The sequence below is a fragment of the Peromyscus leucopus genome, chromosome 22 (assembly GCF_004664715.2).
Source record: "Peromyscus leucopus breed LL Stock chromosome 22, UCI_PerLeu_2.1, whole genome shotgun sequence".
In the NCBI taxonomy this organism is placed as follows: domain Eukaryota; kingdom Metazoa; phylum Chordata; class Mammalia; order Rodentia; family Cricetidae; genus Peromyscus; species Peromyscus leucopus.
Window position 1 is genome coordinate 49,081,185 of NC_051081.1, and position 19,839 is coordinate 49,101,023.

Sequence of the window (19,839 nt, forward strand, 5' to 3'; positions counted from 1 at the left end):
TCTCCCTTTGTTAACTCATTTAGCAGAGTGGCATCCTGGTGCATGAATGTGGTCCAGAGACAGCAGATCTCCTTTTAGCACACCATCATTTTTTTTTTTTCTGAGACAGGGTTTCTCTGTGTAGTTTTGGAGCCTGTCTTGGAACTTTCTCTGTAGACCAGGCTGGTCTCGAACTCACAGAGATCCGCCTGCCTCTGCCTTCTGAGTGCTGGGATTAAAGGTGTGCGCCACCACTGCCCAGCTTAGGACACCATCATTTTTCAGGAGTATCCTTTTGGCAAACAGGAACTGTGCTAACAGGGAATTTGGGATACAGATGTTAGAAAGAAACCCACATATAACTGTAATCCCAGCACTCAAGAGGCTGGAGGTAGGAGGGTAGTGTAGAGTTCAAGACCAACTAGAGCTACATAGGAAAATCTTGTCTCAAAAACAAATAAAAACCCCACAACACAAAACAAAGAAAACAAATCCTTGAAATTTGTGCGAAAGAGCTAGAGATACAGCTCAGAGGCAGAGTGCCCTTACCTAGCACATATGAAGTTCTAGTACAAGGGGGAGGGGGAGGGGAGGGAGGGGAGGGAGGAGGGAGGGAGGGAGGGAGGGAGGAGAGAGAGAGAGAGAGAGAGAGAGAGAGAGAGAGAGAGAGAGAGAGAGAGAGAGAGAGAGAGACTGAAGTCATGGAACAGCAACGATTTTTTCTTATTCTTTCCTGGGGTGTAGGTAGGTGGTAGGTGGCTGTTCCAAGCCCATCAACAGACAAAACAGATTTCTGTGACCTCGGTGACCGAGGGAGGAAAAGGTGTTCGGGAAGAGGCTGGGCCTGACCTGAAGTCCGATGTCTTCATCTGCAAAGGTATGGAGGGCGTCTGGGGATGTTTTGTTCCCTAGACCTGCCTGGTTGCTAGCTTTCCAGTTATCCCTGCCTCCCCCACACCCACGCTCTGCTTTCTCACCCTCCTCCTTCTTCCCAGGGTGCTGGACCAAGACCAGGGCTCCATGGACCAACCTCCAAGATAGGCAGACTCCACTCTGTCTTCCACTTGCCTCTGCTTCCTGGTGAGGCCCTGTGGGGAAACTGTGGAGACTGCACATCCTGGTCCCTTCTCATCTCTTAACCAGACTGCCATGCTTTCATCCAGGCCTGCACAGAAGCCCCTCCTCGGCAAGAATCCTGCCATCTTCTTACCTGCTCTGTTCCCGCTAGGCAGGGATGGGAGAAAGCCACAGTGTGTCTAAGAAGACAGGTGTTCAGGGAATTTACACAGGATAGACCCATGGCTGCCTGGTCCACTGTGGACTGGACGTCATACACAGTGCGTGTTTTCCAAGCGAAGGGTGGTTAATGAGTGAAGGAAATGTTTCCATCTAGTCACTCGCCCTGTTCGGTGTGGACTCGGCTATCTGGCACTCATCAATTGTTTCTCTCCAACCCAAGAAGGAAAGGCTGAGTGCTCCCGTGGACAACACCTGACCCCCTTGCATCTGAGCCGCATTCTCCAAGGCCTTTTCCTCCTGTCCTTTCAGCTGCCCACTCCTGTGGCCACACCCTGTGCCTTGTCACCGGCTGAAACTGCTCCACCTCTGAAATCTTGAATTCCGGGATCCCACTCTCTCACCGCAGCCTGCGGCTCCTCCCACCCCTGGCTTGCCTGCCTCTGCACCTCCCCTTGCCCTGCACACGCCTCTGCATTCTGTCACCTGCTGCTGGTCCCTTACAGCCGGGGCCTGAGCCCTGGCCGGCCGGACCACCCTCAGGACACGGGTTCCATGCACACACACCCCTCCCCAGCCACTGTCTCTTCAGCACACAGATTTCACGCATCCACCTCCTCTGCCCGTCACCCCACCTTGGTCCAGCGAGGGCCTCTCATGGAGTGCTCTCTCCTCCTGCAGCTCGGCCAAGCCGGAAAGAGCCACACTGCTGGACCAGCTGGCTCCGATCTTGGCACAGGACCTCTCCCTAGCTGTCCCTTTCCTTCGGCCACTTGGCTATTCATGCATTCAGCAAACACACGCTGCACACTTGCTTTGGGCCAGCGCGAGGACTGTGGGAACAGCAGAGATGGGCCACACAGGCCCTGATCTTGGGTCTGACCTCTTGATGGGAGAGGCAGTAAACAGATACACAACCACCATCAGAGAGCAAGATTCAGGGATGTAGTTCAGTGGTTATCATATACATAAGAACAACTTAAAAAGGAACTTTTAAAAGGGGAGAGGAAGGCTCACAGTTTCAGAGAGATTTAGTCTATGTGGTGCAGAAGGCATGGCGGCATGTCTGGGTGGTAGTGGGAGTCTGGGGTGGGGGGTTCTTACTTTTTTTTTTTCTTACTTTTTTTTTTTTTTTTTTTTTTTTTTTTTTGGTTTTTCGAGACAGGGTTTCTCTGTGTAGCTTTGGTGCCTATCCTGGATCTCGCTCTGTAGACCAGGCTGGCCTCGAACTCACAGAGAGTTCTGTGATTAAAGAGTTCTGGGATTAAAGGAGTGCACTACCACCGCCCGGCTATTTTTATTTTTTAATGTGTCTGGAAGCTTTGATGTCTGTGAAACATGTGTATGCAATGCCTAAGAAGACCAGAAGAGGGTGATGAATCCCTTGGAATTGGAGTCACAGGTGGTTATGGTCCATCATGTGGACGTTGGGAACCAAACCTGGTCCTCTGCAAGATCAGCAGGTGCTATTAACCACCAAGCCATCTCTCCAGTCCGCAAGGTTCCTTTGTTGTTGAGGACCAGGAGGTTTAAAGAGCCGACGAGAACCAGGAGCAGGTCCCAATGAGAGGCCGGTGCAACTTTTAAAGCCCAGGCTGCAGTGGCAAACCTGTCAGTCAGTCCACACCCCTTCAAGGCTTCAAAACTGATGTCACAAGCTAGGGACTGTGTTCAAACCATGGGGCTGTCAGGAAGAACAGTTCTGATTTGAACAGAACCATTTCCGGAACTCCTTCTTGCCTCCCATTTCCTCAGTACTGGGATTACAGGCCTGAGTCATCGTGCCAGGCTGAGGCCCCGGGTTTGATCTTATGGAACCCCAGAACAGTGGCCTCCTGCAACTGTGTGTGTTCTAAAAAATTGGTTTATTTTTTATGTGTTTGAGTGGTCTGTCTACATGCATATATGCATACTGTATGCCTTGTGCCGAAGGAGGCCAAAAGAAGGTGCTGGAAAGCCTGGGACTGGATTTAAGGATAATTGTAAGCCTCCAGGGGGCTGCTTAGGACCTAACCTGGGTCCTCTGCAAGAGCAGCCATGCTCTTGACCACGGAGCCATCTCTCCTTTCCAGCTCTTTTGCTTGAGACAGGGTCTCAGGGGGGCTGGGCGGGGCTTTCAAGTGTTATAGCAGAGGATGACCTTGAATTCCGAGTCCTCTTGCCTCAGTTTCCTGAGTGCTGATATTACAGACAAGAGCTTTATGCCGGGCCAAAGCCCTGGACTCGAACCCTGCCGTTGCACTAAGCCAACAGCAGAACAGTGGCTTCCTTATTTAAAACATATTTAATGTGGTGTTATTACTATTATGTGTAAGGATATGTGATGTGTGCATGTGCTGTGAGTGTAAGGTGGGGCATGCGTGCCACTGTGTGCGTGGAAGTGAGAGGACACATTTTGGAGTCAGTTTGCTCTCTACTTTAATGTGGGTTCAAGGGAGTGAACCCAGGTTGTCAGTCTGGGCTGCAAGTACTTTTACCCACCCAGCCCTCTCATTGGCCTACATTTTTTCTTATTTTAGCCAACTAAATATTTATGTACAATCTGTTGTGGGTTAGCTTCCTACTTTCCCAATGACTACTTGTGTAGTAGACATTTGCATGTTTTTTTATTGGCCATAAACATACTGATTTTTTTTTCAGATTATTTTATCTTTATTGAGAACCGGGAGTTCTGTTTGGTTTTTGTTTTATAAGTTCTATTTATTTTTCTTTACAGGCCTGGAGATTGAACCCAAGATCTTATATACTAGGCAAGATTCTGCCACCAATTACAGCCATTTGTAATTTTTTTTCTCCCAATATTAAGGCAGTATCTCCCAAGGTGACCTAGGATGGCCCTGAACTTGTGATAAAAATTTGATTGGCTTCAAACTTGCAATTCTCCTGCTCCAGCCTCTTAAGTAGTTAGGGTTATGGGTCTGTGTCATCAAGGCTGGCTTTTCTTTTCTTTACAACTTCCCCCGCCAACAGGGTTTCTCTGTTGTGTAGCCCTGGCTGTCCTGGAACTCACTCTGTAGTCCAGGCTGACCTTGAACTCAGAGATCCACCTGCCTCTGCCTCCTGAGTGCTGGGATTAAAGGCATGTACCACCACGCCTGGCTTAATTTTATTTTTAATTTTTGTATGCACGTGTGTCTGTGTCGGGGAAATGTGTGCCTGAGATCAGCTGCCCTTGGAGGCCAGAAGAGGGTGTCAGAGCCCCTGGAGCTGGGGTTTCGGTTGTGAACTGCCATCTGTAGTTGCTGGGAACAGAAAAACAGCAAGAGCAAGCACTCTACCACTGATTCATCTCACCTAAGTTAGCTATGGACTATCTTCTTGCCTTAGCCTCCCCAGGGCTGGGATTCCAGGGGTATGTATACCACATGCCCAACTAGGGCCTCTTCACAGGGCCCAAATACTAGTTTGCTTTTTTGTTAGATATGTATTTTGTAAATATTTTCTCCAAGTCTTGATACATCTTTTTCCAATTCTTTATTGACATGTGCATCTGTGTGAATGCACGTGTATGTGCTTGTGCAGGTGGACAGGCCTGTGAGCACACAGAGATCAGAAGGCATTGGATCCCCTGGAACCAGAGTTACAGGTGTTCGCCAGGTGCCTGGTTTGTTTTGTGGCTGCTGGGATGGAAACCCTGGTGCTCATATTGTGCGGTTAGCGCTCTTCACCGCCGCCGAGCCGCCTCTCCGTGCCCAGGCTTGAGAGACCTGTATTCTCTGTCCTAACCAGGCCTGTTCGTGCTCACTGCTATGATTGCTCTTCACAGCCGTGGTGATGGTGGATTGTGTGCCCGCCTGCTGTCATCGCTGACCGACCACATCACACAGGAAACGAAGTGTTCTGTGTCTTTCGTCTCTTGTCACAACCTGTTCGCCACGATTAAGTTTAAGTTAAACATTCACAGTGCCATGGTTCAGTTACTCAGATCTGCCCTCCAGAGCTAAATGGTGACGATGGACCAGTGTCGTGTTCATGACACAGATACGCTGCCAAGCTGTCTACACTTGTTGAAAGTTGACTCTGGGAGCGGGGAGGCCCTCGCTTGTCTCCACCAAAACTCCCTGTCCTGGTCGCCGTTAGGTCGCCGGTCGCCTGACTCTTTAAGGGGGTAGAAGAGAAAAACACAAACACCTAAAAACACTGCATCAGGCTGAAGAGAGGGCTCAGCCATTAAGAGCGAAAGCTGCTCTTGCAGGGGACCTGGGATTGATTCCTAGCACCCATGCTAGGCAGCTTACGACTGTAAGATCCAACACCTCGAGGCTTCATGGATATCCACGTGTACACACCTATAACCAGTCACAACCATAGCTAAAAATAAATAAATACACTATTTTTAAAGACTTTGTATGGCTGAGAACAGCTACAAGGGGAAGTATTTCCAACAGATGTTACTGTTGTTTAGCTCATCTGCAGTGGGAAAAAGAGGCCCAGAGCTCATCCATGGCGAGTTCAGTGGGACCCTCCAGCTGACTGCCTCAACCTCGTTCCTTGATTTTCGAGGGATGTTCCTAAGCACACAAACACGTGGGGGCTCCCCTGACAACGTGAGGGTCTGTTCTCCCAATTGGGCTGCTCCAGTCATCTCTACCACATGTTCCCGACACCCAACTTGATGACGGTTTCTGTTTATCCGCTGCTTCTGCCTGCTTCGTGCTGTTTGTTCTTTTACTTTCGCTTGCTTTATACTTAATAAATGCATTCAAGCCCCAAGTATGGCTATTCTAGGTCATTTTCTGGATCTAGAGAACAGCCATGACCCTCTGTGGTCAGGCTCTGCAAGTTGCAAGGACACGAATTCGAATTCAAATGTGGTCACAGTGTCAGGCACAGCATCACAAAGACTGGGGTTGGGAAAAGCATCATGCGTAGCAGTCTTGTGGGCAGGCTGTAGTCCACAGACGTATTTAATTAGCTTATGCTTGTTCTCAGCGAATATCTAGCCATCTTTAGTCAAAGGATTCTTTCTAAAAACATATCAAAACATTTTAAGATAAAGGAGCGGGGAGACAGATATGTGGAGTCAGAGGACAATTTGAGTCAGTTTACTTCTTCCACCTGGGGACCCAACCGGTTGTCAGGCTTAGCAGCGAGCACCTTTACCCTCTGAGCTATCTCTGGCCCTTGGTCAAAGGATTCTATGGTTGAACAGCTCAAACCTGGTGTGGTGGCACATGCTTTTAATCCCAGTACTCAGGAAGCAGAGGCAGGTGGATACCTGTGGGTTCAAGGCCAGCCTGGTCTGAGTGACAGACGCTCTGGAATCAGTGATTTACGACATAAACACATGAATTTTCACAACAGCCAGCTGCAGCAGGCACTGCCACAAGCCTCATTTTTTTCAAGGAGGAACCAGAGGCAGGGGGTTAGCTCTCACTATTCAGCAGCACAGGAAGAGCCAGCAGTGAAGCGCAAGCAGCACTTGAGCTCAGAAGTCTGGGACTTAGCCTGACGAGCAGGCATGGAACGCAGCCTTGCATCCAAGTTCACTGCTACCTGGGGACTGGGTGCCGCCTGGTTAGACAAGACGCAGCCGCAGCGCTGGAGCAGTCACACTCGGAATGCGGCTGCTGCATCCCCAGAAGCCTGTGGGGGAAAGTAGGTCAGCCCCTGGGGCTGCGAGTGTGCAGAGACCTTGCTCAGCTCAAGCAAAGTCTGCGTTCTCCTTCGTGCAATTGCTGACTCTTGGTTGTGCTGCTCTGGTCAGAGACAAGTGGATGTGCCTGAAGCAAGACATCATCTTCGTGGAGCTGTGCAGCATCGGCAACAAAGGCTGCAGCGTGTCCAACCCTGGACTCTGGGTCAGGATGACTTTTTCTTCTCTTCTTTTTATGTGTGTGCGCTGGGGATCACACCCATACATAGCCTTGAGCTTGCAGGCAAGCTCTCTACCACTGAACTACACTCCCAGCAAGGAGTGCTATGTTCTGTTTGTCTCTTCCCCAAATTCAAATGCTGAAATCATAGCCCTCAAGGTGATATGAGGGGGAGGGGTCCTGGAGGGTTGCCAGGAGGCGTTCTGTGGTGTGACAAAACACCCACGAAAGCAACCTGAAAAGAGTACAGGCTTACACTGGTTCATACTTTCCGAGGTGTCGGTCCATGGCTGGCAGGCTGCGTGGGCTTCAGGACTGTGGTACGATTGACCCCTATGTGGCAGGAACATGTAGCCCAGGAGAATGTGTGCCTCAAGGCGCCAGGAAGAGAGAGATAGAGAGAGAAAGAAAGCAGAGGAAGAGGAAGAGAGAGCCTCCAAAGGTATGCCCCTGGACTAAGCAGGCTCCAAGTTAAAATAAAATAATAATAATAAAAAACCTTAGTACTTCATTATTTTGTGTGGGTGAACATGTGTCTAGAGGTCAGAGAACAACTTGCAGGAATCACAATGGGTCCTGGGATCGATCTTAGGTCCCCTGGCCTGGTACAGGGGCCGCTACCTGTTGGGCCATTTCACTGGCCCAGGCCCCAACTCTTAAGAGCCTATTCAGCTATCTATTGATCAAGTTGGAGTTGTTATGATTCAGTCACTACTCAATGTCACCATCAGCTGGGGACCAGAGTGTTCAACCCATGAACATTTTAGGGAGTGTGATAGTTCATATTCAAACCATAGGGGGGGGGATAGGATATGCTGGGGTTGAGGGTGGAGTCCTTATGAACGTGACTGGTGTTCTTACAAAGTAGGTTTGGAGAAGCCCATTGTCCTTTCTACCAGGTGCCTTACTTAGCAGTGAGAAAACGCTTGATGAAGGAAGTCAGCTCCTTCCGGAGTCTGAGGGTATCTTGGTCTTAGACTTAATGGCCTTCAGAATTGTGAGACACTCTTGTTGTTTATAAGCTACCCAGCCTGAGGGGTTTCATTACAGCCGTCAGAGTGATCAACTGTTTCATTTTGTCAACAAGCATTTACTGAAAGGGTCCTGTAACCAGTACTGGCTCAGACAAGGGCCACAGGGATGTCACTGACTAGAGGTGAGGGAGGTGGTCAGGAACTACAATTCTTGATGCCAATTACCATAGGTTTGTTTCAAAAGAGCCAACAATTCAAGGATGGTAAGGTCCCTAGTGGATTGTTGGAACTGGGTGACATACAGAGGGTCGGAGTATCTGATATTCATATATTACATTTACAGCGGTCTAATGTAACAAACAGGCGGGAGAAAGGAGAACAGAGACAAATACATTAAAGCAGAGCCATTCCCAGGATGAATGAAGATTTACAGGGTCTTTAAAAATGACAGTTTTTGGAGCTGGAGAGATGGCTCAGTGGTTGAGAGCACTGACTGCTCTTCCAGAGGACCCCACGTGGTTTGGTTCCAGCACCTTCACAACACCTGTAACTTCAGCTCCATGGAGTCCAATGCCTTTGGGTAGGCACCTGCGCTCCTGGGCACATTCATACAATACACACAATTAAAAAAAAACAAACAAACAAATAAAAAAATGTGTTTAATTAACTTCAAGTGGACCAGCGTCTCACGGAAACTATAGCGTCTGAAGAAAACAGCCAAGTTTAGAGACAAGACACAGCATTGCTTTGGGGCGCAATACTATCGACCTCGCAGGGTGTTTTATATAATTGGGCATTTTGCTCATCGAAATGGACCAGTGAGGGGGGAAAAAATCCCAAATCTGTTGTTAATAGCATTTACACAACACAGAAAAGTCTTAACAGCAGATCCGCTCTGCCCAGAGAGAAAAAGCAGACAGGAGTGTTCGAGCCCTCTCAAAGCCAACAGGTACTAACTAGTGAGCCGCGGCCCGAAGACACATGAAGATGAAAACGACCCGCCCTCGCCGAGACGTAGACCCGAGGGACCTTGAGGATGAGAGCTCACGTGCCTACTTGTAACCAAGGGTTCCCAGGGGGAGCCAGGAGGTTTGGCGGTCGGTGGTTTCTTTCCCAGGACTCTGGAGAAAGCGTTACTTAGCCGTTCTCTCTTTGCATAAAGTTGTTTAGCGGGAAGAGGACACAGAGAGAAACTGGAGAGGGCCCTGGCTGGCCGTCCCAAGTCCTCAGACCCGGACCACGGAGGCGGCCCGTGCTGAAAGCGCAACGCAATTCCCGTAAATGGGGGAGTGCGGTTATGAATGTCACACACTTGTCTCACCTGCCACCAGATTCGATCGCCCTCCCTCCCCTCGTGCCTTCTCGTACGAGTTCCCTTTTTCCTTTTAGTGTTCTTCCCGCCCCGTCTCTCCAGACAGACTCAGCTCTCCACCGGCATCTCCGCTCCCCGTCGCCGGGAGTCCGAGCGGGCGCGCACTTCCGGCGCCCGGAAGCGCGTCACCAGCCCGCGCCAGTCCCCGCACGCTGCCCCGGCGCGCCTGGGATTCGGGCGCCGGAGGACTCCAGTGGCCGGCGATCTGCGACCCGCTTGCCGGGTCCCGGCTGCTCCGCGCCGCCATGCAGGTCTCGAGCCTCAACGAGGTGAAGATTTACAGCCTCAGCTGCGGCAAGTCCCTCCCCGAGGTGAGTCCTCATCCCGCCGTCGCTGTCGCCGCCCCTCTCATGGCCCTAATAGATCTTTAATTTACCAATGGCTGACTTGCCGCCTGGTTTTATGTCAGCTTCACACAAGCCAGCGTTATCCCAAAGGAAGGAACCTCAATTGAGAAGATGCCTCCGTAAGATCCAGCTGTAGGGCATTTTCTTAATTAGTGATGGATGGGGGAGGGTCCAGCCCACGGTTGGTGGTGGCATCCCTGGGCTGGTGGTCCTGGGTTCTATAAGAAAGCAGGCTGAGCAAGCCATGGGGAGCAAGTCAGTAAGCAGCACCCCTCCATGGCCTCTGCATCAGCTCCTGCCTCCAGGTTCCTGCCCTGTGTGAGTTTCTGCCCTGACTTCCCTCAGTGGTGGACCGTGATGTGGAACTGTAGCAGAAATAAATTCTTTCCTCCTCAAATTGCTCAAATCTCATAGTGTTTTATCACAGCATAGAAACCGCAAGACAGCACTTTTGTTCTGCTTGTGTTAGGTTCATGTGAGAACGTGCTGATGTCTAGAAAACTATTCTCAAGTCCTTTAATTGAAACATCATTGCCTGAAATACAGCCAGAGCAATCTAGTCACAGAAAGTAGCAACCCTCTTACTGCTGAGAGAGAAGAAAAAACTCTGGCCCATCCCCAGTCTCTTCAAAGTGCTATCCTGGTGTACACAATGCCTCAGTGTATACTTAAGGTCTTGAGAGGTGAGCCTGCATGTCTAGAGACTTTTTTTTTTTTTCTAAGACAGGATTTCTCTGTGTAACAGTCCTAGCTGTCCTGGAATTCTCTTTATAGACCAGGCTGATCTCGAACTCACAGAAATCTGCCTGCCTCTGCTTCCCGAGTGCTGTGATTAAAGGCGTGTGCCACCACCCAGTGTGATTAGCGACTTCTTCTAAAGATTATTCTGCCATCCAGTAAGAATAGTACATTGATTTTGTTTTGCCCTTTTAGAAGTGTTGGCCTTTTTTTTATTATTAAAAAAGATTTATTTATTATGTATACAGAGGAGGATGTCAGATCTCATTACAGATGGTTGTGAGCCACCATGTGGTTCCTGAGAATTGAACTCAGGACCTCTGGAAGAGCAGTCAGTGCTCTTAACCTCTGAGCTATCTTTCCAGTCCCCCAGATTTTTTTTTTTTTTCCATTTCTTTGGGGCTCTTAACTTTGAATCTGTTGACATTTTGAGCTGGACAGTTCCTTGTTGCTGGTGATGTTTTATAGGATGTTTGCAGCATCCCTGGCCCATACCCACTAGATACCAGGATTACATCTACCAGTGTGATGCCAGACTAAATCTTCAAGAATTGCCATCAGCCCTTGGGGAGCAGAAGCTGCCCCGGTGGAGACCCATCCACTCAGTGTCAGTATAATTGACAAGTGCGTCCTCATTGCTGTTCTTTCCCCTGCTGCCTGAGGAACCAAATCTGCATTCAGCGAATGAATGTGTCAGTGAAAAACACCACTTCTTATCCAGAGCTGGCTCTCAGGCCAGTCCTAGATCTGCTCTTATTCTTCGTAAAAACGCATTTTGGTTGGCCAAGGGACACATTTATAATCCCAGTGTGGGGGAGGCTGAGACCGGAGATTGCGAGTTTGTGTTGAGTCTGGGGTACAGAGCTACAGAGTGTGATTGTCTCAACACACAGAAACATGTACATGCTTACATGGGAAGGGGGCGCTTGCTCCATAGAGAAACTAAAACCCATCATTGAGAGCTTCTGCTGCTATCTCTTAGCTTAGGTGGACTAGTTTTATTCTTTTTTAAAAATGCTTTATAAAACAGCTGTCCAAAAATTTTTGTTGAGTATATGTAAATGTATTTTTAAAAATCCAGAAAATATGCTATCATGGAGTTTAAGATTATAGAATAGTCCCACTTTCTGAGCCAGGCGGCAGTGTGTATGTGGTGGTTTGTGTTTGGTGCGGCGGTGGTGGTACACGCCTTTAATCCCAGCACTCAGGAGACAGAGGCAGGCAGATCTCTGTGAGTTTGGGGCCAAGCCTGGTGTACAGAGTGAGTTTCAGGACAGGCTCCAAAGCTACACAGAGAAACCCTGTCTCGAAAAACAAAACAACAACAAAACAAAACATAGAATACTCTCACTTTCCGTTTTATTGTTCCTGTGAGCTTGAGTTTTCTAAAATGAAAACAATTCAGGTGTGTTTTACATTGCTGCATCTGTTTTCTCCTAGTGGCTTTCTGACAGGAAGAAAAGAGCCCTGCAGAAGAAGGATGTCGGTGAGTATTCCTGGTGCTCCTGCTCCTGGTGCTCCTGCTCCAGCTGTCTGTAGCCCACGTGACAGTGTCCTCAGCTGTCCGGCTTTCCAACGTAGGGTATGGGAACCTAGCTTTGCATCCTTCTTTCTTTGATGTGATTGTCTTGCTGATGGTGTGGACCTCAGTCTCACCCCCCTGTCAAGCTAACGAGTTAGCCTCTCCTGGTTTCATGGATGGCATCCAGGCTCCTGGGTCAGAGTCACAGCCTTTGGTACTCACGATGCCGCACAGATGGCCCGAACATCAGCGTGGTTGTCCCACTTGCCCCTTGAGTCCCTTGGGAGGGCTTCAGCATGGCCTGGATGAGGCATGCGCACAGTGGGCCTGCGTTTCAGGGAGGATCCCAGGAGGGAAGCCCACTGTTTGCTAGCAGGCAGTGAACAGGCCTGGCCTTCCGTGACTCCTCCGTCAAAGTTCTCAGCTGCCAGGAACCCTGAGACATGGCCCAGGTGAAAGTGGCTAGATGTTTGCAGGACTTCCACACGAGACGAGATGCGCAGGAACATGAGGGCCAAGGGGACGGCCTTTCCCACAGGTCCGTGACTGCGTTCTTCCTAGTTAGTGTGTCAGAACCTTTATGTAGCTGACTCTCAGTTTTGCAACAGAGAGACAAGAAACTTTGGCTTGTCAAGACAGGGTTTCTCTGTGTAGCTTTGGAGCCTGTCCTAGAACTCACTTTGTAGACATGCTGGCCTCGAACTCACAGAGATCCGCCTGCCTCTGCCTCCTGAGTGCTGGATTAAAGGCGTGCGCCACCACTGCCCGTCAATTAACTTTTTTTTTATTTTAATGAACAAGAGAACTTCAGGTATATAATATCTGAATGTAGTCAAGAGATTGGTTTGTTATTTAACTGACCTTGATAAATTTGTTTCCATTAAATGTTTTCCAGGCTGGAGAGATGGCTCAGTGGTTAAGAGCACAGACTGTTCTTCCAAGTCTGAGTTCAATTCCAGCAACAATGTGGCTCACAACCATCTGTAATGATATTGGTTTCTGGCTGCAAGACACATGCAGACAGAATACTGTATACATAATAAATAAATAAAAAAAAATTAAAAAAAAATGTTTTCCAGTTGAGGTGCTGTAGATGAGAGGAAGCTTATCTTCCTGTAGATTTCATTTAACTGAGTCTCTAAAAATTGAACACTAGCTGGCTGATTGAGATCTTTTGGCAAGCTTCTTGGAAAAATAGACTTTGTATAGTACTAAAGTCAGGTAGAAAGTGGGATTGATATATATGTATATATAAATCCCCGGAGCTGAGGACTGAACCCAGGGCCCTGCACTTGCTAGGCAAGTGCTCTACCACTGAGCTAAATCCCCAACCCTGAAAGTGGGATTTTTAACTCAGAAGGAAACAAACGCTGTTTAGAGCTTACAGATTCAGTTTTTATCTGGTCCCCCACCCCATCCCCTCTCCTCTACCTTCCAGTGTGCTCATGTAACAAAATGGATTCAGATTATTATGGGAAGAAACTGTTTTCTGACCTGCTCAGGACTACTGGGTGTCTAGCAGTTCAAGTGGTTCAGTCTTTGATTTTCTTTTGTTCTTTTGGTGCCAGGGATCGAACCCAGGGCCTCACACATGCTCAGCCTGCTCTCTGCCACTGAGCCACCCCAGGCCTTCTCTAATCTTAATATTTGGGCTTCGTAAACAAAGCATAAGCACGTCAGAGATAAGCAGTCCTCCCAGTAGTCACGCTTATATGGCAACTGGTCAGAATTCCTCTCCTGGTAGAAAACATGGTTGATTGTTTTTCCGTGTTAGTGCTGTGGTCCACAGAGGCTGGGCTAGCTCTTCTCTAGCCTGGGCCCTCTTGACTAGAGAGAGCAGGAGCTAACAGGCAAGCATCAGCATCAGCTCTAGGCTAATTTCTTTCTTCTTCTTTTCTTTTTTTGTTTTTTGTTTTTTGAGACAGGGTTTCTCTGTGTAACAGCCTTGGCTGTTCTGGAACTCGATCTATAGACCAGGCTGGAACTCAGAGATCCGTCTGCCTTTGCCTCTGCCTCCCAAGTGCTGGGATTAAAGGCATGCACCACTCTACACCTAACTTTCTATGCTAATTTCTTATATAAGCCTCAGGTTTTGGAACCTTAGGCTTAGAGATATTTAGGCAAAAACACTCTGATTTTTGTTGCAGCTGTGATTAATGATGGTTTAGTGTTTTCTCTGTTCCTCCTTCATCTGGGTCTTAAAACTGTGCTGATTCCTGTGGACGCTTTCATTTCAGTTAAAGAAGATGCCCTTTCTTTCTAAAAAGTGAAAAAAAAAAAAAAAAAAACCAAAAAACTATGCTAGTTTTCTGTTATTATCCCTGAGTACCTGAGGCCGACAGCTCAGAACAAGGAGAGGTCTGGAGCTTTCTGTCCACATGCCGCTGTTTTTTTTTTTTTTTTTTTTTTTTTTTGAGGGGGAGGGGGGTCTGAGGTGAGGCAGCACACGGTGATGGAAGGGACTGCTCACTAAACAGGAAGCGGGAGGAGACGGAGCCAACGAGTGTCCTGTCCTCTCCTTTGAGGGCATGACTCCAGCGACTAAGACCTCACTGCGTCCACAGCTCAAAAGTTTAACCACCTCCCAGTTAAACCGTGAACCCAGGAACCAGACCTCGGCGAGCTTGGGCCTTTGGCGGCATTTCAGGTCCAGACTTAGCAGGGAGGAGCTGAGAAGGAAGCGGGGTGGGCCGTGCCGGGGTCGTTCTCCCGGCCGGGAGCCTTCGGGGTGTGTGCTGCTGCTTGCGGAGCTGAGCCTCCCTGGCATGCCCTGTCCTCCCCCGATGCCCAGGCTGAACCAGGTTTTCCCCGTCTCTCTTTGTAGATGTCCGGAGGAGAATCGAACTTATTCAGGATTTTGAAATGCCTACCGTGTGTACCACTATCAAGGTGTCAAAAGATGGGCAGTATATTTTAGCAACAGGTAAGCATCTTTGTGGGTTCAGTTTGCACGTGCTCCATAACAGGAGGTGCTCTGGTGAGAAGGGTTACTCTCCTTGTTTGCCCCAACGTTCCATCGTAAACATTTTCAGACACAAATGCTTAAATGAGCACCTATTTAACTGCGGCCTACATCCTGCCGTGAATAGTTTACTGTGTTTATCTATCAATACATATATATTTTTTAAATGAGTTTTCAGAGTGGGTCACAGATTGCAGCTTTTTTATTTTTATGTTTTGGTTTTTGATTTTGGGGCTCTCTCTCTATATCCTAGTCTGGCCTCAGACTCACAGTCTTCCGCCTCCCCTCAATTTCCGGGTGCTGAGACACAGGCCTGTGCCCTCACACCAGGCTTTGCTCCATTTGAACGGCTTCATACACACCAGCCAGGCCCGTTGTGCTGTGTTAATGGCTCGCTCAGCACCCGCGCTAGCCACATCTCTAAGCCTCTGGGTTTTCTCAATTTATTATTTTTATTTTTTTGTGTATGAGTGTTTTGCCTGTATGTGCGTAAGTGTGTACACCTTCTGCCCTGGAAGCCAAAAGAGGGCTTTGGATCCCAGAACTGGAGTTATGCATAGTCGTGAGCCATCATGTGAGGGCTGAGAACCGAACCGTGGTCCTTTGGAAGAGCAGCCTGTCTCTTAACTGTGAGCTTATGTTTTGAGAAACTAGGCAGGAGGGTTGAGAAGATCTGCGCTGTTTGGACAGAGTTATTGAGGGATAGAAGGGACTCAGACCTTTAGTTTAGGTCTCGGTCTTCTGGGTCTGGAGACACTAAAAGATGGGGCCAGTGCTCTGGGTGTAGATTTAGTGAGAGAGGGGGGTTTTGTTTTGTTTTTTGACAGATTCTCACTCTGTAGCCCTGGCTGGATAGACCAGGCTGGCTTCAAACTCACAGAGAACTACTCACTGCTGCCTCCCAAGTGCCGGGATTAAAGGTGTGCCTCATGTTTCCTGGGTGGGTTTGCCACTCTGTCTAAGCATTGATCTGTCAGTGGAGCTCATTTGTGTGACAGAGTCGCAGGGGATGTATTCCCACCGCTGGTACGCTTGTGGCCAGCCTTCTGTAGTCCCAATTTGTGTAAGGTGAAGTTCAGTTTCAAAGTGATTTTCCATCCCATACCTTACAGGTACTGGAGATTATCAGGCAGGTTCTATCAGTTAAATATTAGGCATCTTTTTCGTCTTTTGTATTCTCATGGCAAGCTGTTGGATTGTTTCTGTCTACTTTTTCTGGGTTATTGTGAGTCTTCTTAGGTACTGTACTTCGTCCTCTGTGGCTTGCTAGTTTTCCATGTTGTCCCCTTTGGGATGTTTGTGTGGGCTGCTGTTAAAGCCCTTTCTTTGATTTGTGAGAGCACCTCACCTCAGACAGAAAGGACATGCAGCAGTTCTGTGGGGTGTGACTATGAAAAGTGTATCCTTAGGTTTTGCATCATGTTACTTTTTTTTTTTTATAGGAACTTATAAACCTCGGGTTCGGTGTTATGATACCTATCAGTTATCCTTGAAGTTTGAAAGGTGCTTGGATTCGGAAGGTAAGAGGCTAACTGTGAACTCATAAGCAGCTTTTTATATTCATCTGTCATGCTGCTTTTTGAAATGGGAGTGGGTGTGTAGTAGGTTTTGGTTGCTGGAGATGAAGTAGTTAAATATGATGCTGCACTTACCAGGCTGTAGCCCACACTGGCTGGGCCCTCGGCTCTGCACAAGCCTACTCTCAGTGGATGGGCCAGGTGGGCTCTTTAAGCTCTTCAAAAGTCTACTTCCAGACTCACTCAGCTTGTAGTGGCTGTGGAACTGGATGGTGGGGTCTCCTTGCTGGTTCTCAGCCAGGCTCCATTTGGTTTAGAGAGGCTGCCAGTTCTCTGCTCTAGCTGGAGACGTCTTTTAGATCTTCCTTTTTATCCTCATTATTTTATCTTATGTGTATGGGTCTGCCTGCATATTTATCTGTGTACCATGCATGTGTCTGATACCATAGAAGGCCAGAAGAGGGCATCTGATCTACTGGGACTGGAGTTAAAGATGGCTGTACCCTGCATGTGGGTGCTGGGACTGGAGTTATAGATGGCTGGGAGCTGCGTGTGGGTGCTGGGACTTGGATCTGGCTTCTTTGGAAGAGTAACAAGTGCTCTTAACCAGGAAGCCCTATCTATCCTGGCCCCGAGAGGCCTCTTCTGTTAAGAGTCATGTGATGAGACAGATGTCCCCGTTGCCGTACTGCATAGCGAATCCCGGAGCAGTGTCTCAGTGACTCTCAGGACCACCCGTGCTCTCAGCAGGGGACACTGCACCCTGAAAAGGTCACAGGGTCATTGCAGAGTTCCTTCTAACTCAGCAAGCAAGTTGGAATGGCACAGTTCTACTTTATCAGTGAGTCTGGTGTTTAGGATCAAGGGGAATGATGTTAACGGATGCAGTGTTGTGTAGAATTCCCAGATCATCTAGTCACCACGCTAACCAGTACAGTGTTGTGTAGAATTCCCAGATCATCTAGTCACCACACTAACGGATACAGTGTTGTGTAGAATTCCCAGATCATCTAGTCACCACACTAACCGGTACAGTGTTATGTAGAATTCCCAGATCATCTAGTCACCACACTAACCGGTACAGTGTTATGTAGAATTATCAGATCATCTAGTCACCACACTAAGGGATGCAGTGTTGTGTAGAATTCCCAGATCATCTAGTCCACCACACTAACGGATGCAGTGTTGTGTAGAATTATCAGATCATCTAGTCCACCACACTAACGGATGCAGTGTTGTGTAGAATTACCAGATCATCTAGTCCACCACACTAACGAATGCAGTGTTGTGTAGAATTCCCAGATCATCTAGTCCACCACACTAACGGATGCAGTGTTGTGTAGAATTCCCAGATCATCTAGTCCACCACACTAACGGATGCAGTGTTGTGTAGAATTACCAGCAGATAATCCTAGTCCACCATTTTCCTCTGGAGAGCAGTAGGAACTTTGTGTGCCATTCATAACTGTTTATTTTTGTTTGGAGGTAAACTTTGTATAAGCAAAAGCTACTGTTGCCTCTTTTTCTTTTTGTTTTGAGACATTTCTTCTCCCTGCAGCCATGGCTGATTGGGAACTTTTTATGTAGACCAGACTGGCCTCAAACTCACAGAGATCCTCCTCCTTCTTCTGCTTCCCAAGGCATGAACCAGCATATGACTTCCCAGCCTGGTATTCTTTTTTAAAGCAGTGTTCTAAAGGATGCTCTTTCATTTATATTTGAAAGTCTTAAAAACTATTTAGAACGTCTCAGCAAGGCAGTGGCAAAATTTTTTAAGATCATAGTTTGTAAATTTTCTTTAGGTCTATAAAAAAATCTAGTGGGAATTTTTTTCTTTTAATATATTTGTGTAAAGTTACTCACAGTTAAAACCAGTTAAAATCCTCCAAGAAGCTTGTGTTTTTGTTAGAACACCAGTTGATAATTGTGATTTCTTTTTTCTGTTATTTTTCAGTTGTCACCTTTGAGATTTTATCTGATGACTATTCAAAGGTATTTACTTTATATCCTTATTTGTATGTCTGTGTGTCTATGTGAATGTGTACCAATGTGTGCAGTTGCCCTTGGATGCCAGAAGAGGGCATCAGATCCCCGGGTGGTTGTGAGCTGCTGCGTGAGTGCTGGCATCTGAACCCAGGTCCTCTGCAAGAGCAGCAAGTGCTCTTAACTGCTGAGCTATCGCTCCAGCCCTGGAACTTATTTTTCTAACAAATATTTCTGTTATTGTCCCAGTGTTGAATTAAAAATCACTGTGTAGTAATAGATAATTTATCATTTTATATTGATTTTTGGTCAGGTGCTTGTATGATGTGTAGTATCTTTTAAAACAACATTGGAGAGAGAGCCTTCGATCAACTAATGTAGTTGATTCTCAGCACCATTGGGCCTCGCCTTTTTTCTAAGGAACTGGTAACAGTTGCCCTTTGCCAGGCGCCAAATGGTCTCCATCTGTGGTTCTGATAATTGACGTTAGCCTAGGCATGTTTGCCAGCTTGCCTTCATCTCCTTATTTATACAAGATAAGGAAGCCATCGGGTTTTTCAGGTCTCATAACTCAGCGATAGCTTGTGGTGTGCTCTGGTACAGTTCTGAGTGCAGTTGAAGAGACTTCTTCTCCCCTTTTCCTATTGCCATTTCTCCGTCTTCTGGTTCTTTTTTTTTCCTCCCGAGTGCTGGGATTAAAGGCGTGCGCCACCACCGCCCGGCGATTCTTTCAATTCTTATGGTCATTTCAGTACTTATAAATTGTCAGGGAAGCCCTTACTTAATTTAAAATTGAAATGATATAAAGCGCCATGGTGTCCTTTAGTTATTCACCAGTTAAAACCAATTCAACAGATCACACAGTAACTTTTTTTAAATGTCAAAAGTCATCTTGGAAGAGTTGAACTCACAGTTGAATTTCATGGCTTTTCCCTCTGGCTCAGTTCCTCCCACTATGAGGGACAGATTTCCTTTCGGCTGCAGTAGCCGTTATTCCTGGCTTTGAGTATGGCAAGTTTATAACTTATTTTCTCTGTTATTGATAGATTTGCATTTGAACACCGTGCAAACTTCTCAGACACGCTCTGTAGTGTGCTGAGTGTGTGCACACAGGTCTGTGTGTGCGTACAGAGTGTGAGCAGGGGAGAGGTGAGAGTGTTTCTTGCTTGGTAGTTTTAGTGAGGCTGAAAGTTAAGCGAACGAACTTTGATTGTTTTCTTTTCAGATCGTCTTCTTGCATAACGACAGATACATTGAATTTCACTCACAATCCGGTTTTTACTACAAAACCAGAATTCCTAAGTTCGGCAGAGACTTCTCTTACCACTACCCGTCCTGTGACTTGTACTTCGTTGGTGCGAGGTATCAGTCAGTAGTTCCTCCTTCCCACCTC

General features: G+C 47.6%; 1 protein-coding gene across 3 annotated transcripts in view; it reads left to right on the forward strand.

The window, feature by feature from the left end:
• Positions 1 to 9,509: 9,509 nt before the first annotated feature.
• Nol10 (nucleolar protein 10) overlaps positions 9,510 to 19,839 on the forward strand; it is an 84,651-nt gene continuing 74,321 nt past the window's right edge. The window contains exons 1-7 of one of the 3 annotated variants that reach the window (XM_037198161.1): positions 9,529 to 9,688; positions 10,194 to 10,407; positions 11,903 to 11,948; positions 14,809 to 14,907; positions 16,389 to 16,466; positions 18,418 to 18,455; positions 19,672 to 19,808. In XM_037198161.1, the coding sequence (XP_037054056.1) occupies positions 14,847 to 14,907; positions 16,389 to 16,466; positions 18,418 to 18,455; positions 19,672 to 19,808 (314 nt within the window). In that variant the 5' untranslated portion in view covers positions 9,529 to 9,688; positions 10,194 to 10,407; positions 11,903 to 11,948; positions 14,809 to 14,846. Of the gene's footprint in view, positions 9,689 to 10,193; positions 10,408 to 11,902; positions 11,949 to 11,984; positions 12,045 to 14,808; positions 14,908 to 16,388; positions 16,467 to 18,417; positions 18,456 to 19,671; positions 19,809 to 19,839 lie in introns of those variants that run through there. The other 2 variants (XM_028877687.2, XM_028877689.2) reach the window with 2 other exon arrangements.